General features: G+C 37.9%; 1 protein-coding gene across 1 annotated transcript in view; it reads left to right on the forward strand.

The window, feature by feature from the left end:
- PRKCI (protein kinase C iota) overlaps window positions 1-21,036 on the forward strand; it is a 68,567-nt gene extending 47,531 nt beyond the window's left edge. The window contains exons 7-18 of the mRNA XM_075202108.1: window positions 970-1,021; window positions 1,967-2,019; window positions 4,180-4,356; window positions 7,752-7,849; window positions 9,248-9,334; window positions 10,019-10,154; window positions 12,613-12,700; window positions 14,428-14,553; window positions 14,766-14,845; window positions 15,524-15,613; window positions 16,802-16,917; window positions 17,913-21,036. Coding sequence (XP_075058209.1) covers window positions 970-1,021; window positions 1,967-2,019; window positions 4,180-4,356; window positions 7,752-7,849; window positions 9,248-9,334; window positions 10,019-10,154; window positions 12,613-12,700; window positions 14,428-14,553; window positions 14,766-14,845; window positions 15,524-15,613; window positions 16,802-16,917; window positions 17,913-18,000 — 1,191 coding nt within the window. The 3' untranslated portion in view covers window positions 18,001-21,036. The remainder of the gene's footprint in view (window positions 1-969; window positions 1,022-1,966; window positions 2,020-4,179; window positions 4,357-7,751; window positions 7,850-9,247; window positions 9,335-10,018; window positions 10,155-12,612; window positions 12,701-14,427; window positions 14,554-14,765; window positions 14,846-15,523; window positions 15,614-16,801; window positions 16,918-17,912) is intronic.
- Window positions 21,037-21,508: the final 472 nt, after the last annotated feature.

Consider the following 21,508-nt stretch of genomic DNA (forward strand, 5'->3'; position numbering starts at 1 on the left):
CGTACAGTAATTTGGAGCTAGTTTGGTCTAAAACTATGAAATTGGCTCCAGTTATATTATTACTATTTCCATAGAAAAAGGAGATCCTTATTTTGTTTTGTTTTTTGCTGTATAGTAAGAGAGTCTCTCCTTAAAATGTAAGCCCAGTACAAATGATTCATACTGTTACAAGTAAAATCCTTGTTTATTTATTGCTGCAAATGATTTGATAATGTTATGAATGATGGTATTTATTAATCCATTTTGCTAACTGATTCTTATTCTACCTGTTCTGCTCCTCATTAAAGAGTTTGTTCTTTTTTTTTTATTTGGTTCATAGCCCGGCAGTTATGTTATACAGTGGGAGCAGTTACAAAGCATATTTGTAGATGAATTATTAATTTCACATTTAATATGATCAGAGCCTGGTAAAGCTGGTAGATATAGTAAGCTGGTTTATTAGATGCTGTGTGAGTAGCTACATCTTTAGTTTATTCTTGTGCAATACAGCTCATATTTCTTTCTGTAGACAAACACCTTGCATGAAAAATAGTACACACTGTTTTGTATTTACTAATGAAGTGCAAGTGTGCGGTAAGCCAGAGAAACCAATCAACAAATGGCTTTCATCGATCTGGTGCCAGTTAGACATTGACTGCAGATATCTGCTTAATTTAGGTCACTACAGATTTGCACTTTGTTAGCTTTAAGAACGTGTACCATAAGGGTCCCCATATAAAGCCAGTCGCTTCGATTTTTAAGAACATATTGAGCTTATGTATTTTTGTAAATAATTATATTTTCCCCGATAAAATATGTGTGTCTATATAAATTTACACAATTGCATGTTGTCTATTGCAGTCTACATTTCCTGTTTGTGATGTATTGTAATTGACAATATTAGACCAGCCAAACAACATCTAATTTTAGGAGGCAATTTTAATTAGTTTTTCAGGGTAATAAAATCTGTTTGTTTTTTAATGCTTGCAGGAACCAATAATACCTATGGAACCCTCGGACATGCCTCCACATCCACAGCCAGGTAAAAAGATTCATAAACGGTTCTACCTGCTGTAGTGTATTTTCTTGCTAAATATTTAATGCATTTATCACACACCTGATATCAGAGTAACAATCTTGAAATGCAAACTGAATTGTGTAATATAAAGTATTAATAACAGTCACAGAGATATTGCTATAGCTTATCAGATCTAATAATATTTGAGGTTTTATCATTGGAGAGCGTTATGTACACCAGACTATCCTCTATCAAAAACTGTCCATACCCAGCCCATGCATCTGGAACTGTACCCAGTTTTCAAAGAGCAAACTGGATAGATTTGGCCCTAAGCCTGAGCAACTAGATCATGTGATTAATCGACCACAGACGCATGAGGAAATAGCTTTCTAAGCAGTCTAAAAAGACACATACATGATCTTCATCAAATGTTGACGAGGATTGTTGTTCCTCTTGGGCCAACTCAGGCTACAATACCCAAACTGGCCATACAAATTGCAGCTTAGTCTATTGAATGATATTTTTGTGTGTCTCAACTTAAAGTAGACCTATCGAAAAAGTTGGACAGCAAATGAAAAGCAAGTCCTATATGTAAAAACCAAAGGTGTATGTAAAAGAGAGCTACCTTACTTAAAATGATTCTGTGTAAAGCACATATATACAAGAGTACTAAGGATACTGCGTGTATAATAAGAGTGGAAAGTACTCTGTAGCCCAGGGATTTTCTGATTTTAGCCATTCTTTATGTGCAATTTTTTTGTTGCATCAATGTTTCTCATATGATGTAATGTCTCCATAGTGTGCAGTTTTCTATAATTCACCAGCCTCCTTTTTTGAGTCATTTAGATGTTAGCTTCACTATTTCTTTATCATCATCATCAATGTTTATGTTTTTATGATTGCTACAATCCCTTTAGGTGAAATGAAGTGCACTAAACCAAAATGTCAAACTGTCTGTTATCTCTGCAGATGCCGCTTTCAGGAGTCAAAATAATATAGACCAAGAAGGGGAAGAGAAAGAGGTAAATTGATTTGATTGTGTTGTCTTACTCTATGACTACTACCTGGCAGGTTTATTTTATTTATTTACTGAACTTTTTTATTTTTTATTAAAGTTTTATATTTTATAATGGTTACATTTGACCATAGCTTTGTAGTTTGTGTGGGAGTATGACATACCTCAAGATGGAAAAAAAACGAAACTGTATGTTCATTGCTGTACTGCAAGACAAAAAAGAGATTGGTTTTGTAATACAGCACTGACCTGTAATCCCTTCTATCATTTCTCTGCTACTTTTATTATCCAGTGTAACTTATTACTTTGGATGTATTACTCTTCCTGGGGTAGGATCACTGCTGCTGAATAAAATGAGTGTTGATATTGCTGGGATTTGTCTAGTTCAAAAATATCCTCACTACAACAATAGAACATTTAGGGAGATTTCCAAGCTTCAATTCTTAAGAATAATTAGCGTATATACCACACTGACCAGGGAATATACTTTCTTTTAATTCTATTTACGTTAATATGGATGACCTCATTGTTATAGTTGGGCTGTCCAAATAGCTTCTTATGTGCTGCTCAGAACACCCTATACTGCACTTAATCATGTTGTCTTTAGGCTGGTCTTTGCCCAAGCCAGTGCCAGTGGTTGAAACATTGTTTCAGGGATACTTTGTAAATGGCATTACATAGAAGTCCATTTTCTTCTTGGAGTAATGAATTTGCATATTTTTTATTTCTAGAGTGTAGCTTTGAAATCTTTCTATTTGTTGTCTATTTGTTTTGCTTTACTTTTTACATATCTAACTCTCCATCCAAGCCGAACTATAGGGCTCTCAACAGGGAAACCAAATACAGCCTATGCTGAGCAGATCAATCTACCTTACATAGGATGAGATAGGCTGTGTATGTATGTGGGATCTTGTCTCTGCATTAGTCCAGATCATAGTACAAATACTCCGTTGGTTAAAGAGCTGACAGGTCTTTTTTTTTTTTTTTTTTTTTGATAAGTACAGGCTTTGAATCGCCTGGTTTGGATGTACTGTTTATTGGCTCTGCTGGGGTCCCTGATCGGGGTTAATGGTCCTACACTACACTACTCTCTCAAAGCAGGTCTATTAAGTGTTGGTGCTCTTTCCCCATGTGCTCTCCATTCATGTGAATGGGAAATTCACAATAAAGGGGCAGTTATACCCACTAGGCATGTTTCAGAATGTAAAAAGGAAAAAGTAGTAAAGTGTGGGACTGTTACAACCATAGGGTACCCTGGCAGATCTACCTAATGACACATTCACATTAAGGAAGCAACTTAGCTTTCTTATTAACTAATTGAGCTCCACACATAACTAAACTTTTAGTATTGTTTGAAATTAACTATTTAGGAAAGAGAACCTGTCAGACAGGTGACAGGTTTGTCTTTAAGTACTGATTGAAAGGCTTGCCATTTAGATGGTACTGTTGGAAGTGACAACTCCTATAATGAAGATGCTTATTTGCAATAAAAGTGAAAATGTTATGTAATGGAATTACAATGGCCTCTGCCATCTGACCTGTGCATACTTAAATATTTCTACCAAGCATTTTTCCATTCTGGAAAGCACTTCTATCCTGTTCGCCAGGCTCTATATATCCATTTGAATAAGAATTTCTCAACCTTCTTGTGAGTGCTGGATTTTTTTGGTTGTCACTGTTGACCATATCATATGGTATTGTTCTGCACGTTGGACATTAGTCCAGTCGTCCGTCCATCGAAGCTCCTGCTTGTTACAGGCACTGTTATGTGACTTCTGTTAGACTGTAGATAAGTCAGCAAGTTCTGTGTTCTAGAAATAAGAAATTATGCAGTAACCCACTTTTTCAGAGTGCATTCATGCTGTGTAGACGGCCTGATCTTGAAAGTAATAAACTGAATGCAGCTGGTTAATTGTATGAACACACTATTGTCATATTCTTTCTTGGTTTGAAACGTGAATACCTTTATATCCAGACAATAATAGATCCTGTGTGCTCAGTTGTTGGGCAGCATGTATTTGTCCTAAATTTTATTTCATAAAAGCCATTGTGCCAGAGTCGCCCTCCTCTTCTCTAGGAATTGAACAGTCTCAATAGCTACAAAGTGGTGTTCTAGCATGAAATGTCTGCTTTTATGAGGTCCTTTTGAACTTTATCTCTTTTATAGGCTAGGAACAGTGGGGACAGCAGTAAGGCCCCCTCCAGCCTGGGCTTGCAGGATTTTGACCTACTCAGAGTTATAGGAAGAGGTAGCTATGCAAAGGTCCTGCTGGTGCGGTTGAAGAAGACTGAACGCATCTATGCAATGAAGGTGGTCAAAAAAGAGCTGGTTAATGATGATGAGGTAGGCATTATTTAAATAAAATTATTTTTGTGCTCTATCTATATAATATAACATTTCTCCTTCTATATTCCCTCAATGTTTATCCAAGTCCTTTCTTTCCTCTATACTTGCCTGTTTATCTAATCGATGCTCTGACTCGTCTTGACCTGCTCCTATGGTATTTCTCCAATCCACCTGGGTCTTAGATCAGGATCATTCCTCTTTACACATTACGTTATCACATGAGTAAGCGGCACAACCTACATTTTAAGTGCGTACGGACAGTGTGTTTGATCAGGCTGATGAAAAAGCTTTATTAGTACTGATCAATCTTACATGGCAAGTCTAATTTGATAATAAATCTCTTGGGCTCAACCCTGTTTTCAAGATGTGATGAAATGCCTGGCTCTTCAAAAAGATATACCAGGTAACATTAGATGATTAGGTCACTAGATATTGTAGGTAAAATGTTGGTAACCTTAAAGAAGGTATAATTCTGCAGATATTGTTTCCTCTATGTCATTGATGGGTCCTTATGTTTTTCTTTTGAAAAAAAAAAAGTTTTATTTTTTATTATTTTTTTTTACATTTTTTGATATGATGATACCCCTGTTTATTATGCTGCTGTTTTGATAGAGATCATGAGAAACAGTGACCAGGCCCGGTGCTCCCATTAGGCAAGGTTAGGCAGTTGCCTAGGGCGCCGGACTCTGGAGGGCGCCACAGAATGAAAATTACTTTAAAATTGTGCGGCGACCGCTGATCATACCTTCCACGGCCACCGCACAGCTTCCGATAAATCCACGGGAAGGGGCTATGGATCACCACCGCCGCCTCTCAGCTCAGTCTCCTCCCCTCCACTCACTGACTGTCGGGCGTGACATTATCATCACGGCCTGACAGTGTCAGTGAGTGGAGGGGAGGAGACTGAGCTGAGAGGAGCAGCTTTATGGCGGCAAGTTAAGGTAAGGAAAGACGTGGGGAGAGGGGGGCGCGGGTGTGGAAGTGTGCCTGGGGGGGCGTGGGTGTGGAAGTGTGCCTGGGGGGGGGCGCGGGTGTGGAAGTGTGCCTGGGGGGGGGGGCGCGGGTGTGGAAGTGTGCCTGGGGGGGGGGGCGCGGGTGTGGAAGTGTGCCTGGGGGGGGGCGCGGGTGTGGAAGTGTGCCTGGGGGGGGGCGCGGGTGTGGAAGTGTGCCTGGGGGGGGGCGCGGGTGTGGAAGTGTGCCTGGGGGGGGCGCGGGTGTGGAAGTGTGCCTTGGTGGGGGGGGGGGGGGGGGGCTGCAGATGTGGAAGTGTGCCTAGGGCGCCAAGGACCCTAGCACCGGCCCTGACAGTGACACCCATAGCCTGCAGACTTAAGAGTTTCTCCACCCCATTTCTTAGTTATTTAGCTTTAATGGATCCTTGCTACATAAAAATATAACTCGGTAGACATGCTACTTAATGTCTGCCCAACATTGCTGCCAGGATCTTCAGTAGATCCCTATAGCGTGTGTTTGATGTATTTGTTGATATGTCTTAGCTTGCATAGCAACCGACTCCATTTGATGGAACAGCTCTTACTGTTAATGTATTTATTACCATTTATTTAGGGCTAACCAATTCTATAGTGCCTTACAATTGGGAACAAACGCCATAATAAATTAAGACTGTGTATTAATAAAACCGACGAACGAGTAAAGGGGCGTGGCTCACAGGCTTACAAGCTATAGGAAAATAGAAGTTTTGTACTTGTGGCGAAATGATTGGAGGATATATATCTGTTGTGTGTGTGTGTGTCTGTCCGAATTACAGCGTCAGAAAATGCAGTGCACACTTCAGTACTTCCTACAGGGGGAAAGATCCAAACAATTCAGAAAGGTTATTTGTGAGAGACACACTCTTCATCTATCTCAATGTTCTTGAAAGAAATGAAATATGGTCTTGACACGGGAAGAGGAGAAAAGAGCAGGAAATCATAACAAAATATCAAATATTGTCTCTGTTGCATTGCAGACTCTAGAAGTTAATTTAGTTTATCTGGACAATGCATGCAATATGACAGTTGCTATTGTATTAATACATTTAGGTTTTCAGATAAATAATTCTCACTGTATAGAGATATTACTATCCAACATTTATTTAGAATTTATAAACTGCTTAATATGACTAGCCTGTTATAGGATTAGCATTTTGCTCAGGTGTATGCATATACATTTATTGTATTAATGTAGAAGAATATTTTGTCTTCATGCTTAAAGTTAAGTTTCTTGATCTCCTTAATCTCCCTCTTATAGAGCACACCAAAGATTTTTCACCTGCCTCACTGTGCTATGACACCTTTTAAATGATGTGTCTACAGTCAGAGACCACACAACAGTTTCAGTGTCCTGTTTCCTCAGGCTTTGCGACTAGGAGCTGTCACTCAGTCTGCTTCCATCTGAGAACAGTAAACCTTTACACATTAGAACATTTATAAAATTAATGCTTGTTTAAAGTGTGAGCGGATATGTGCACAGTAACTTCTTTTAAAATCTGTACTGTATATTTAGCAGCATTTGGGTGTTTTTTCCCCCCCCTCCTTTGCAATGATTGCTCTGAATTTTTTTGTTTTGCAGTGGCAAAAGGGAACATGCTTAAAATAGAGCTGAAATGTGTTTTTATTTACCATACAAAAATTATTTTTTTCCTGCACAAAACATTTTCAGGGGAATACACGGTCAAAAATAACGCTACTTCCTGGCTAGCGGAAAAGATGCACAATCTTTGTAAGGTGTGTTGAAAGCCAGGCTAAAATGTAGGTGTGTGTGTTCGCATATACTTTATATTAAGACTTGCACATGCTCCACAAATTCATAGCAAAATTATTTTATTACAAGACTCAAGAAGTTTGCAGCTTCAACTTTCAGAAGATCAGGATCTCTCTTTTTATTTATTTTTTAATCTACCCTATTACCACCCGCTACACAACTAACATAAGACAATAACCCTCCGACCAACATTGCTGTGTGACTGATCACACAGCCCACTCAATACTTTTTACCTTTGCATTCTAGCTGGTCCAGTGTGCAATACAATGTAGCACGTGCCCTTGTGTATCAAACTCCCATTGCCCCATAGATTGTAAGCTTGCGAGCAGGGTTCTCTTATCTCTCTGTCTGTATGTATTACCCAGTATTGTTTTATTAAGGTTTGTTCCCAATTGTAAAGCGCTACGGAATTTGCTGGCTCTATATAAATAAATGTTGATGAATGATGATTTCCTATATTAACAAATGTCCTCTGAGTCAAATCAGATAATGGTTCTATTCCTTTAGGGAGCCAGATGACGCCAATTCACATTGTATGGGTTTTATATTAGGATTATATTTTTGCATAAGCTGCCGTATTTTATTTTCATCACACTGATCATTAATATTATTTTTGTTTGTGTGTACAGGACATTGACTGGGTTCAAACAGAGAAGCATGTGTTTGAGCAAGCCTCAAACCACCCTTTCCTTGTGGGACTGCACTCCTGCTTCCAAACAGAGAGCAGGTAATACTTAATGTTTTGTATTGACATGAGGCTTTTCCTACTGCAGATGATATACTGAATAAATATAGACCACTGCTTGTGTCTGCTGGCTGCTGTGTTGATATATGGCTTAAAGCTGATTTGCACCGTGATCACATATTTCCCAACTACAAGTGGAGGAGCACAAATGAACTGCTTAGTGTGGTAGCTGCTATGTGGTATAAATATAATATTGCAGAAAAAAAAATATTTTCCAGGTGTGTGTGTGTGTGTCTGTGTGTGCTCACCAAGGCCCTTTAGTTTGTAGACTATAGATTATTATGATCGGGTAGTCAACATATCAGGCTTTTCATATGGCATTGAACAATGTTGTTTTCAGCTGATTAGCATCTAGCTAAGATTCACAGACTACCTCCACCCGCTGGCCCTCTGTTAATAATTGAGGGTTGTCTGCACTGCAGAATGGCTTCACTGCTCACTTCTTAACATGCCACTAGGTTATTTACAATTGGTTTTACTATCATTAACAAAAATAGATTATTTTTTTTTTTTATTATTTTTTTTTTATATTAAACGGCATCGCTGTTCTAACAGTAGTAACTGTTGTGTGGATAGAATCATTTATCCATTTCATTGTTGAATATTCTCAATACATTACTGTGACCTATGATGCAGCTTCTTGTTTAGTTTGTGTTTCATGTACAAAATCGCTGTTAATTGACTAGACACAATTGTCACAAAATGTACTATGTAAGGATTAGTAAAGACATCACTGAGGCACGAGGCATAAGGCACCACATCATTAGGAAGTAGTGACATTTTATTTATGAATAATCATGAGGCACAGCTTCTAGTAAAGCAACAGACTACGTTCTCATTTATAATGGTCCGGACCATAATTGTCTGCCTCTTCTGTGTTCAAATAACAGTTGGGTACATTTTGGAAAGCTGCCTGTAAAGGTCCCATCACTCCATGCCACCACATAGTGAAGAAATCAATGTGTGTGTGTCATACTTGCCATTGTTTGCTTTCTCTACTCCGTGAGATCCCGGATATCGGCTGGCTAGGGCAGGAGTGGGGGCATGGTAATGCCATTTATTCACCATAGCCCTGCCCTCTCTTGCGACTGCTGCGATGTGGGGGCGGGGCTTAATGATGCAATTCATGTCATTAAGCCCCACCTCTGCCTGGGATTCAGGAGCCTCAGGGACATTCTGGGAGGGTAGGCAAGTATGGTGCGTGTTCACATAGGGATGATTCCTGAACATTTAAATTCTAGAGATGAATCACCGGAAAATTTTAATTAAATAAAGTTAAGCATTTAAAGTTGCATAGATAAAAAATCCAAAAATACGTGGTGACTGTGGTTGAGAAGGTTTTGATAGATGTGGTCAATCTTTCATTCTGCTTTGTTTCAGACTATTCTTCGTTATTGAATATGTAAATGGTGGAGATCTGATGTTTCACATGCAACGTCAAAGGAAGCTTCCAGAGGAACATGCAAGGTTCACTTATTCGTTATACTTCTTCCTTTATTTATCAGTATCAAATTTAGAGTTTGATGGATAAAAAAAATGAAAAACTAGTATAAATGTTAGAAAAAAGCTTTCTAGTGACCAGTAACTCGTTACCTCAAATGATGTCTGTGATTAATAAAAATGCCTAAACCAGTGTCTTTTTTTTCAGTTGCATTGTTCGTTATCAGAGAGTTGCACCTACTTAGATAAAAAGGTGCTATTTGGATTAAATGTATATTTCCAATGTAATTGAGGCTAAATGTATTTATTTTCATTTGTACCTCTCCTCTGGGTGTGATTCTTACATTGTGGTGTAACACCAGGAGATGAGGTATCTAGGCAGCCTCACTTTTAAATTTTAGCTATAGCACGTATAGCGGATCCAAAGGGGAAACAGAGCCCCCCTGTCTGTCTTTATTAGTAGATGTTAAAATATGATTTCATCGTATTGTGTTGAGCGAACTCCATTATAAAAGGATACAAATTCCTGCATTCCAGATAAACGTGAGCAGTGACTCTTTACAGAATTGTTAGTGTTGTTGTTGTGTTTTGTTGTAGGTAAGAAAGACATTTACATATCAGAAAGCAATCATAACTGGAGGATTTATTTAGCAGTTATGTCCTGTGCCATATTTCCCTGTGGGTAATAGACTTATGCATTTCTCTCTCTAGGTTTTATTCTGCAGAAATCAGTCTGGCATTAAACTACCTCCACGAGCGAGGAATTATTTATAGGGATTTAAAGCTGGACAATGTCTTATTGGATTCTGAAGGGCACATAAAACTTACTGACTATGGCATGTGCAAGGTGAGGAAAATGGTTTATGGTTTTTGTCCACTGAAGCGGATTCCTTCGCTATCCATAATCATTCCAAGCAAACAATCCACTACATCACCCATCAAATATTGAATGGAAAATAAGAAATTGCTATTAGGAAAATCATTTGGTTTGCGATTTTTTTTTTTTTTTTTTTTTTTTTTTTTTATGAAATTAGATGCCCTACATTATTTTCAAATAAGACAGAAGTCCTTTCAAAGAGTGCCCAGTTCTGTTTATTGCAGGGTACCCAAAGAATTAGAACGTGAAAGTACCCAATGCCGAGGAAAGCAATGTCGGTCAAAGTCAATCTATTGTATGAACAGGGATAGCCTTACATGTAATAGGAAAACATTGTAGTTGTACATTTGAGTTTCTGTACAGTATATATACTTGTGTGGAGTTTGTATGTTCTCCACGTGTTTGCGTTAGTTTCCTCCGGGTGCTTCGTTTTCCTCCCACACTCCAAAAACATACTAGAAGGGTAATTGGCTGCAATCAAATTGACCTTTGTATGTGTGTTAGGGAATTTAGACTGTAAGCTCCAATGGGGCAGGGACTGATGGGAGTGAGTTCTCTGTACAGCGCTGCAGAATTAGTGGCGCTATATCAATTGATGATGATACTATAAGCATTAGATCCTAACAGTGTTTACATGCTCTATTATATTGTCTGGTATCGGCACACAAACCTAAAAACTTATGAAAATCATAAATGTAGACCTCTTATCTCTCTACCTCTCCCCCTCTCTACCTCTCCCCCTCTCTACCTCCCCCCCTCTCTACCTCCCCCCCTCTCTACCTCTCCCCCTCTCTACCTCTCCCCCCCCTCCCCCCCTCACCCCCTCACCCCCTCACCCCCTCTCCCCCCCTCACCCCCTCACCCCCTCACCTCCTCTCCCCCCTCCCCCCCCCTTCCCCTCTCCCCTCTCCCCCTCTCCCCCCTCCCCCTCTCCCCCCCTCCCTCTCTCTCTCCCCCCCTCCCTCTCTCTCTCCCCCCCTCTCCCCCTCTCCCTCTCTCTCTCCCCCTCTCTCTCCCTCTCTCTCCGCCTCTCACCCTCCCTCTCCTCCCCCCTATACACATACTAGTCTGACCAATGTAACTAATTTATAATGATCCAAAAAGTAGACAGCAAGAAAAGTAACAGTATTAGAGTGTAACATTTATCAATTATGTTACGCAAGGGAAAAATATTTACTGACTGATGAAAAACAATCAAATCTACTCTTGGATCAATAATATTATAACTTATTCAAGTGTATACATAATAAAATGGAATAATACTTTTACATGGATAATAGGATGCTGGAGGCACAAGAATATAGTGAACACTGGAGTGTCATAGACTGTCACCCTGGATTATTGGCATTGTATCTTGCAATATTTTCTACCTATCTACACTGTGACAGCATTCACCCTGCATTGACCCGAGAGGCCATTTAAATGCTCCTTGTGATCACCATATGGTTCTATGATCCTTTAGTGTTCCATTTAAGCTGCATTTTGTTCTGTCACTGCATCTGAATAATATATATTATTATTATACACACACACACCATGTCTACATTCATGATTTTCATAAGTTTGTGTGCATCATGATACAAGACAATGTAGTAGAACATGAAAGTACTGTTAGAACTTATAATACGCTTTATTTTATTGCAGCAACATAGGTAATCAGTGTTTTAGCCAAAATCATTAAGACTGAACAGCTGGGCCGTGCCCATGTTTGCATGCTGCCAGTTTAGGCATTGTTGGCTCTCACCTTTTATTCTGTTATTTCACTGTGCAAATCTGATCTATTTAGTGCTCTGTGTTTACATCCCTACCCCCAGCTGCTCTTCCTCTATCCTCCAGCTGCACATTGCTGCTTATGCTGTATTTCTCCCTGACATATCTCCCCTGTGGTTCTCCTGTTATCACCTCGCTCTTTCTTGCTGCATCTACCTTTCCTCCACATATCCCATTGCTATCAGCCTTTTTTCTTCCTGATAACTATCTTGCCCCATATATATTGCCTCCCTGTCCTTCACCTTATCTCTCCTTGCGTTTTCTGTTTCTCTCTTTATACTTGGTGCTAGCCATGGCTCCTAAAGCTAGCAGCTGGCTCTTTTGATTCTTCCTAGTGTAAAACAATTACTAATCGCAACCTGAATGCAGTCTGTTCTATTTATATGGGACCTTAAATGTTATATGGGACCTTAAATGTTTGCATATAACCGGTTCTCTACAAAGCTTGGGTATCTTAGTCCTCTAGTGAGTTTTCAGTCACTTTTCAGCTGCAATGGTTCTAAAATTGTAGAGAACTTGGCGCACTTGTCTAGTGAGTAAAATCCTGTTTCTTCCTCTTCTATGATTGAATTGAAATTAGCACGTCCACTAGGCTGAAGTACATAGACAGATTATATGTTAGATGATTTTTCTGACTATCCCTCTTGCTGTTTTAAAGGAAGGATTACGGCCGGGAGATACCACTAGCACGTTCTGTGGCACACCAAATTACATTGCTCCTGAAATCTTGAGAGGCGAAGATTATGGTAATCGCTTATAATCAATCAGTTCACGCTCAATATCTCTGGATGACCGTAAATATCTGTATGGAATACAATGTGTGATTGTAGCTACTTGTCTTATTTGAGCTATGGGTGTGACTTGCTCTTTTTTGTGCTATCTTTGTGCTGTTTGTGTTTTTCACAAACCTAATCCACTAGAGGCAAAAGTTCCAGGTAATTGACATGGGATTTATTTCCTTTGTTACAAATAAACAATGACTGTACTGATTTACATGTGTACAGTTTTTTTCTGGATTACCTACAATGTATACTTCCAATGATCTATATCTCAAAGCACAGTTTCAGGTGCAGACACAATGATAGGACTACTTTGCCTTCAAAGCAACATCAAACCTTCATCTCCAGCATAAATATAGTCTTGCAAGCTTTGAAAGCTATCTAATTTAATATGTTCAATCTTTTTGAAGGAACCCATCCAGTTATTTTGAGGTTGAAAGTTAATTTTTCTCCTGCCTCTACATTCCAGAACTTCTCAGTAAAGTCTAATGAGGTTTAGATTCAGTGATTGGGGAGTTTGTGTTTGGTTTCATCCATTTGGCCACTCTGAGCTATGTGTATTGGGATATTATCTGTGAATGTGGGAACATTGCAGGTACAGTGTTTCCACCACTGGGGTTTCTATTTGTGTGACATCACTTTTTGTCTGGACCAAGCTATTGGAGGGAGTGTATTTGGACCCATCCTTCCACATACCTTGGAAGTTTATTCATGCCTTAATGGACAACATATATGCTCATATGCTTTTGCACACTGGGAACAGTTCATAGTTAGGTGCAAAACTTGCAGGGGTGCAAAATTTGCAGTCTAGTAAACAATGTTGCACTGCAAGTGGTGCAAATGTTTTTGGGGGGATTTCTACATGCAGAGCAGAGACATAATGCTAACGCAACCCCACTGTGTTGTATATTCTAGATTTCCTATGTGAAAGTCTGTTCAAAACACTTGCACATTACTTCCAACCCCTAGCTCTGCCAGATTTCACTTTTCCCAATTGCCCCCCAAACTTCTGTGATAAGTGTTGAGAAAGTGCAGCTTACTATACTGTTCTCTGTCAGTCTTATAACGTCTTGTTGAGCGATAAAGCTAGGCTCCCACTACAGGTTTTTCACCCAACTATGCGACCAATCACACGATAAACGGCAGTTAGGTCCGATATTGCAATAATGTGTATGCTCCTACAAGCGTGTTATATCGTACCAAAGCACATAGATCTCCATAGAGTTTACAGAGTCCTGATCTTTTCAGCCAATGGTTATGACAGATGAAGAGCACAAATCTGAAGGTTAATCATGTAAAATTGTGTAGGTGTGTAGGAATGAGTCGGCATGGTGATAGGGTCTTTCAGTAGTTGGTAAAATCATTAAAGATATCTCATTGGTCCAATGTTAAGCTGGGTACACACTACAGAAAATTTATTCCAATGTTCTGCTTTCCTGATGCATTGTTTCCATCTTCTCTGTATATTGTCATTGTTTTCAAAACCGTTCCCTTTGACTGTGGCTTTCCAGATATTGTGGAAGTTTATGGCTTGTAGGACATGCTGGATTGTATGCTTACACAACGTCTGGAGAGTCACCAGTTGCTTATACTATAGTACACATTTAAATAATACATTTGTATCTTGCATAGATTGTTACATGGCAAATAAGTATATCTGACTTTTTTTTGTTTTTCCTTTCTGTGCATTGAAGGTTTCAGTGTGGACTGGTGGGCACTGGGTGTCCTGATGTTTGAGATGATGGCTGGCCGGTCACCATTCGATATTGTGGGGAGTTCAGACAATCCAGACCAGAACACAGAGGATTTCCTATTCCAAGGTACAAGCCTTAAATTATTTTTTAATTTGAAGACCAAACGAATTTCACTGCACCTAAGTCTCACCTTCATGAAAAAGAAAATGACATTTTATTTTATGGAATTAATATTATGCAGTCTTTATAATGACACCTTAATTTGTAAACATGTCTGCATATTATGTTTTTTAATTATTTTAAATTTTGTTTTCGTTTTTTCTTATTTTAATCCCTAGTCATTCTGGAAAAACAAATTCGCATCCCAAGGTCTTTGTCTGTGAAAGCAGCAAGTGTGTTAAAAAGCTTTCTCAACAAGGTGAGTCTAATAAGTTTTGAAAGTTTTCTGTATTCCAGTATTTCTTTTAATAAAATATTGTCTAAAATATGGCCTACTCTTCTTTAGATAGAGATAATCTAAATAAACAGATATCACACAAACTGTTTTCTTTACTGAATACAACAACCAAAGGCCCTTTATTAGTGAGACCCTCATCCAAATAGTTGTTGTAACTATTGATCATTCCATCATCATCATGGAGATCTTTTTGCCCTTTTTCTATCTAAAGAGCCGCATGTGATGTGGTTTGTGATGTCTTTCATAAACTTTTTGCTTTAGGCCTTTGTCAAAATGTCATTAATTATGTTCTCTAAGATCAATGCTGCATGACCCACATTCTGTTAAGCTTAAGCTGATTTATGGATATCTAGAAAATGTTCATGTCGAATTTGTGATTTTGTTTGGATTTTTTCAACTTTTTTCCAAAGTCAATGAATATATGGCCAGTGTGTTAGAGAGATGAAAGCATTTTTTTTTTATTTTTTTTTAAATCAAATTTTGTTTATTGTTTATATCATATCTTGAGGTCAAAGTTCAGTAAATATATACATCCCATTTGTGAGTCTTAACATATCAGTGTAGTTTCCGTTATGATGAATTTATTTAACCTATATCATCTATATTTCAGGTTAACTTTCTTTTTGTTTTACCATTCAGGAACCAAAGGATCGTCTCGGTTGCCATCCCCAAACAGGATTTGCCGATATCCAGGGTCATCAGTTCTTCCGTAATGTTGATTGGGACCTTGTAAGTACATTACACTTTTTGGGAGTCAAATTTATGCGCGTCATTATTGTGGCACAATGTATCTTCTAATGGTCCACCTTCAGGCAGTCTGTCATGCATTTATGCCATTGCCCATTAAGTGGTCTCATGTCCTCCAAATTCAACACTGAAAATAAAAAAGCAAGAATATGTAGAGTCTAGGGATCTTAAATGCATGTTCAATAATACACCTGTTGCAGGACTTTCCCTATCTTTTATAAGGACATAGCAAACACATATATCTGTTTACCATGCTGTAGTGCACCACAATAAGAGATTTGGGGGTATCTAGTGTCATGCATTGCCAGATCAGTAGCAGACGAAGCAAGACAGACTGAGTTTGGTTATAACATAAAGCTATTTGTGGCATATGCATTATAAGGTTAGAGTGCCATTAAAGGGGAAATTCATTCAATAGACTTTCCCAAATGACTGTCTCTTCCTACCACTTGTGGAACCAATAGTAATACTAATCAGCTTCATTAACAAGTATCCAATACCCCATGTTTATTTCCCAGCTTCCCCCAGCTGTTATGTGAGGTGAGTTTACCATTATACTGTGGGAATAGAGCATTATGGTTCTTCTAATGTGTGATGAGTGTTTTGGGCTAAAAGGTTGCAGGTCCTACAGTGAAGTTTTCCTTAAGACACATTCAAAAAACAAAGAAAAAAAAAATGAAGAAAAATAATGTACAGTAACCCATAGCAACCAGATACAAGCTTTTTAGTAAAGTCAGACTAATAAAAGTTACTGTCTGACACTGGTGTTATGGGTGGCAACAAAGGTTTTAGATGTGGTCTCTTATTAAATAAGCCCTATTGTTTGATAACATCCTAATTTGGAAGGATTTATGAAAATAAATTGACATATTTTTGGTAAAATAACTACAGATTCTGATTAACATTAGAATATATTTTATAGTGTAACACAATTTGTAATGCAAAGACATTCTATCCACCATTTAGTCCATTCTGAATTATTTTCTGCATTTTATTTTAATGTACCATTATGGTCTCTCCAATTTGACAACTTGGCACAGTTAAATGAACACTGAACATTCCTCCTGCTAACGTCTTTCAACTTCTTTGCTTGTTATGCTAACAAGATGCTGTGGGATCGATCATTGGACTTGCTTGCTAATGGTATATTTGATGCTCTCTTTATTTTAGATGGAGCAGAAGCAAGTGGTCCCCCCCTTTAAGCCTAACATATGTGGAGAATTTGGTTTGGATAATTTTGATGTGCAGTTTACAAATGAGCCTGTCCAGCTCACGCCTGATGATGAGTATGTTGACTTGCCTAATTGTACCTGGAATATAGTGATTACTATTATGTTTCATATAACTAGCGTAACGATAAAATTAACCTTAAATGCCTCATTGCTTGCCCAGCTGAGATGCAATAGAATAGCCATAGGCAGGCATCCAGTAGCAGACCTAATCATGAAGACATAGAATATTTGCTAGGTAATAACATACATGAAGCATGGACGAGACATGGCTTTATTGATTGTAAGGAGGGATCTTGTATAATAATTGATAAAGGCACACTTATCAGTACCTATATGTGCAGGGCAGGCAAGGCTCAGAACTTTATACAGTGATGCATTGATTTATGCAAAATAGCTTAGCCAGAGATTGGTCAGAAAACATGAATGTAATGCTTTACAGGGGAATTACATTTTAAGAGGTAAAAAAAAAAATTCTGGTGGAACTTCTGCATTACATTCAACCATTCAAGCAGTGCTTCATACATATACCGGGTAAAGTAACAAAACCCTATTCTTGCCGTGAACTCGGCTGTTCAGTAATATAATATCTCCTTTGGAGAAGGTGGGCGTTTACAAGGAGAACACTTTATTGCAAGTCAGAATAGCAGCTAGAAAACTGCTGATATGAAATGCTAGCTTTATAAGATACATCAACCTAGGAGTCCGACTAGCAAGGTCAGAATATAAATATGTGAACAATGTGCTTTATGATGATGATTTACTTTGTTGCGGTATGTTCTATGTAAATCTACATTCCATTAATGGTACCAGGTTGTTTTATTCAAATGAGATATTAACTTCCACACCTGGAGTGCGTGTGATAGAAATACCCCCCCCCCCCTATAAATATACATAATGTGATGGTTTAACTAGAGTCCAGGAATACCCTTTACACCAGTAATAAAAGCTTTGCATCTCCTTCACATTTGATCTGGATAACAGGCCCCCCGCGTAGTGTGATTGCAGTGCATGTTACAGCTCGTTACTGATATCCATTCTCGCTCTAACAGGGATGTGATGAGGAAGATTGACCAGTCTGAATTTGAGGGTTTTGAATACATCAATCCACTCTTGATGTCTGCAGAGGAATGCGTATGATGAATAGGACTGATCAGTGCGCGGCCTCTTTCTGCACAAAGGCCACTGCTAGACGAACACCTGGGAAACACAGCCTATCTGCGCCTGTGCGCTACTAAATGTCAGGAATTTAAACCTGCAGGTCACTTATAATGGGATATATTTAACGTCTGGAAATAAATATTTCGGTTCGTGCTCTATCTCCCTTAAACTGGGATAGGTGTACACTGTGTTCATTTCTGTTTCCTAAAATGTTGTTGCTGAGGGAAATTCTAAATCATTTTTACAGCCCCCGTTACTCTATTTTCGGTATCTGAAAGTAATAATATTTCACCTTCCATTTATGAGAGAAATGAAATGGTCATTCAACAGAGATTGAAGACTTATGCCAAAATGACTGTTAATCATGTTGGCGTTACATTTTGGGGGGGTTTTGGCGACATAAATCAATGTGTGTTTTTAGCTAAATAAGTGGGTTGATGACATGACAGGTGTTTGTCACAGGTGAGAAATTAGGATGGAGGTTACAGATCATTCACCATGAAAACACTAATCACATGAAAATAATCTAGAGGGAGTTTGACATATTCAAGTGAAGACCACCAAAGTGAAATACATTGTTTTTAATGGTCACCAGCAAGACCAGATGTTCAAGGGAAATCTATGGAATATGTTGTTCAATGTGTTTGTTTGTCGATAATATTTATGTATGTTAGAGATCTTTATAAACCCACAAACCAGAAAGCTATGGGAGCAAGAGACTGGACAGGAAAGAAAGTAGAGAACAGCCAGTAAAGGTTGTGCTCCAGACCAGCAAACATCTCTCGTGTGACTAATTACATTATTTTGTGTAACTGTAGTGAATTCATAATGGGAACTCTGCTAGAAAATTGAGTTTAGTGTTAAAATATATTGGTGCCAAATTCATCAGTTTTTTTTTTTTTTTGTTTCACAGCATACATGAAAATATTTCTTAAATATGCTTGTTATATATATATATATACTTTTGTTTTTAACACTGAGAAATTATTTTACCTGTATTTGTTGCCTTTTTTTATGGGGGAACGGGTGGGTTGTAGAGAATGTCTTCCCGCTTATATGCCTAAGGTAAAGTGTAAATATGGACTGAGCTAAGCTAAAAAGCATGGTCAATTATTATGATAGCTAGCATTGGCTATATGTTGTGTCTGTGATGGAAATGCAGGCATTACTTTGCTTACACTGCATGTTGGTGTTCTAGCCTGACTGAGTTTGGGGGGGAGGAAAATTTTTACAGTCAAACAAGGAATTTGCTCCATTTTAATCTGTCAGATTTTCAGCAGATGTGTTAATGAGTTTCCCTGAATAGTACCACAGTTCCTAGACAAGTGCAGCATGCTGACTACATTAATACAACATTAATAAACATACTTGGTACATGACAAGGGTTCTAAATATGTCACATTTTATTTGCTTGTTCACAGCTGCACACAGTGATAATAGTGGTAGGTTGGGATTCAAATACTTATATTATTACTTACCAAGTAAATGAGGATTTTATTAATAACGTCCTTAAGCTCTGCTGCAAAGCATGTAGACTTTGTTTATGAGAGGGTGGTTAGTGCTAGTTCTCAGTTTTACCACACGAACTACTGTGTTTACAGTTAGCAAATGGCGCCCTTTATTAAATTTATTATTAAATAACACTTTTTAGTCTCTTTCAGTTATCTGTTAGCAGATATCACAAATATGGTTAGGTCAGGTAATCTGGAATAGGAGATTGTTAAACATGTTTGAATAGCTACAAAAGGTTCATAACCAACGCATTAAAAGACTTATTTATCAATGGCTTGTGCCAGAATCTCATAAATAATTTGTTCGATGTTGTGTTCATGCAGGTTGTATGTAAGAGTTTAGAGAAGGCTGAGTTATTTGTTTAATTCAGTCCTTGGAGTTACTATAGCACATGAGCTCGTTCTCTATGCACAGACAGATGCTTGGGATGCTATTAATGGAGATCATTGCAGGTTACCCGGCAGCAGAAGGATTGGAGTCTGACCTTTATGAAACCTTTACAATAAGCTGCACCCCCAGCATACTATAAAACACTACTTTGTAATAGAATGGCTTGAGGGATTTTTGGGTGCGCTGAACATATGCAGACTTCGCCTGTCATATTTTTGAGGCTTTAAATCCTATCAATACATTCCATAAATCACTAAATGATGCCTGTATATTGATGGACTGATGTTACCGATATTATCATCTTCCTCTTAACATTTTTTTTTTATCCTTTTACATTTTGTGTGTTTACCTCTAACAGGTTTTTTATGTTTCTTGGTATAATTTATGTGGGATTGTGAGTTTGTATGCCTTATTTTTTTATATTTGTTTTATTGCACAAAACCTCTCCTTTTCTATCATTTTAAAAAGTGTATAATTGTTTGAGGGCTCTTTTTGTTTGGTTTATCCTAAACCCCAGTTTAGTTGAGAGAGATTTGGTTGGCCTTAATTTGCCATGCGAAACAACACAGGAATAATAGTTTGTAGTATGGTGAGGTTGGTGACCCGGTTAAAAATATAACTTTTATTAAAGGGAAACTATTGACTTTGTTTTATTTATGGAGCCCCCTTGAAGGTCCCAAGCACAACACCACAGAACTCATATGCAGTATTCATATTGTGTAGTTGTATCAGATGGAATGCAACTTCTGCATAGTGTGAGGGTATGCTGAGCATGCTAAATTTTAGGTTGGGCAACAAGTATTTTTTGAACAGCTTAAACTGAAACGACTAGACTCCTGGGTATAATAAACTAACATAGAGCTTTGTATAATGCATTATTTTTTAGATGTTACGCTATGTGCAGTCCATTGTTATACACTGTTTCTGAATCTGTACACTGTAGCATTGTCTGTATGTAGAGACAAAAACACAATGTGACAAGTAATGTAATTGCAACTTTTGTTTTCTTTTAATAAAATGTTTATATGAACTCCAGAAGGTATGTGATCAATACAGTGTTTGTCAAGAACAGATAAACCCCTCTGATGCTAATAAATTTAATGTGTCTTTCAATATCGAATGCTGGAATTTATCTGTACTCGTGGATCTGCATTTTTGTTTTGTGTTATAGGTAATGTGAGAAAGCCACCTGCTGATTATGATTTTAGGATATCAATAGGTGATGAATTAATTGTATTCATAACATTGTAGCTATAAAGCCATAAACATTATACTTCACAGAATGATAGCATCATGCATAAACATTAATGTACAAAGCAAATATATTCTATGGGTAAAAATATATAGATTTAGCTATAGCAGCATCTTACAATAACCTCTTCATCATAATCGTGGTATAATATGCATAAGATTATATTCCATGATTAGTTCAGAAGCTCAAATAGATCAGAACCAACAGATGTTTCTGCTTCTGATAAAGTCTCAACAATATCTGCTTTATAAAACTGTACTTGTATTTTCCAATAAGAAAAAAAGGTTGATATAAGTAATTGATAAGGTACTGGATTGTCCTTAATTGATATAG

The sequence above is a fragment of the Mixophyes fleayi genome, chromosome 3 (assembly GCF_038048845.1).
Source record: "Mixophyes fleayi isolate aMixFle1 chromosome 3, aMixFle1.hap1, whole genome shotgun sequence".
NCBI lineage: Eukaryota > Metazoa > Chordata > Amphibia > Anura > Limnodynastidae > Mixophyes > Mixophyes fleayi.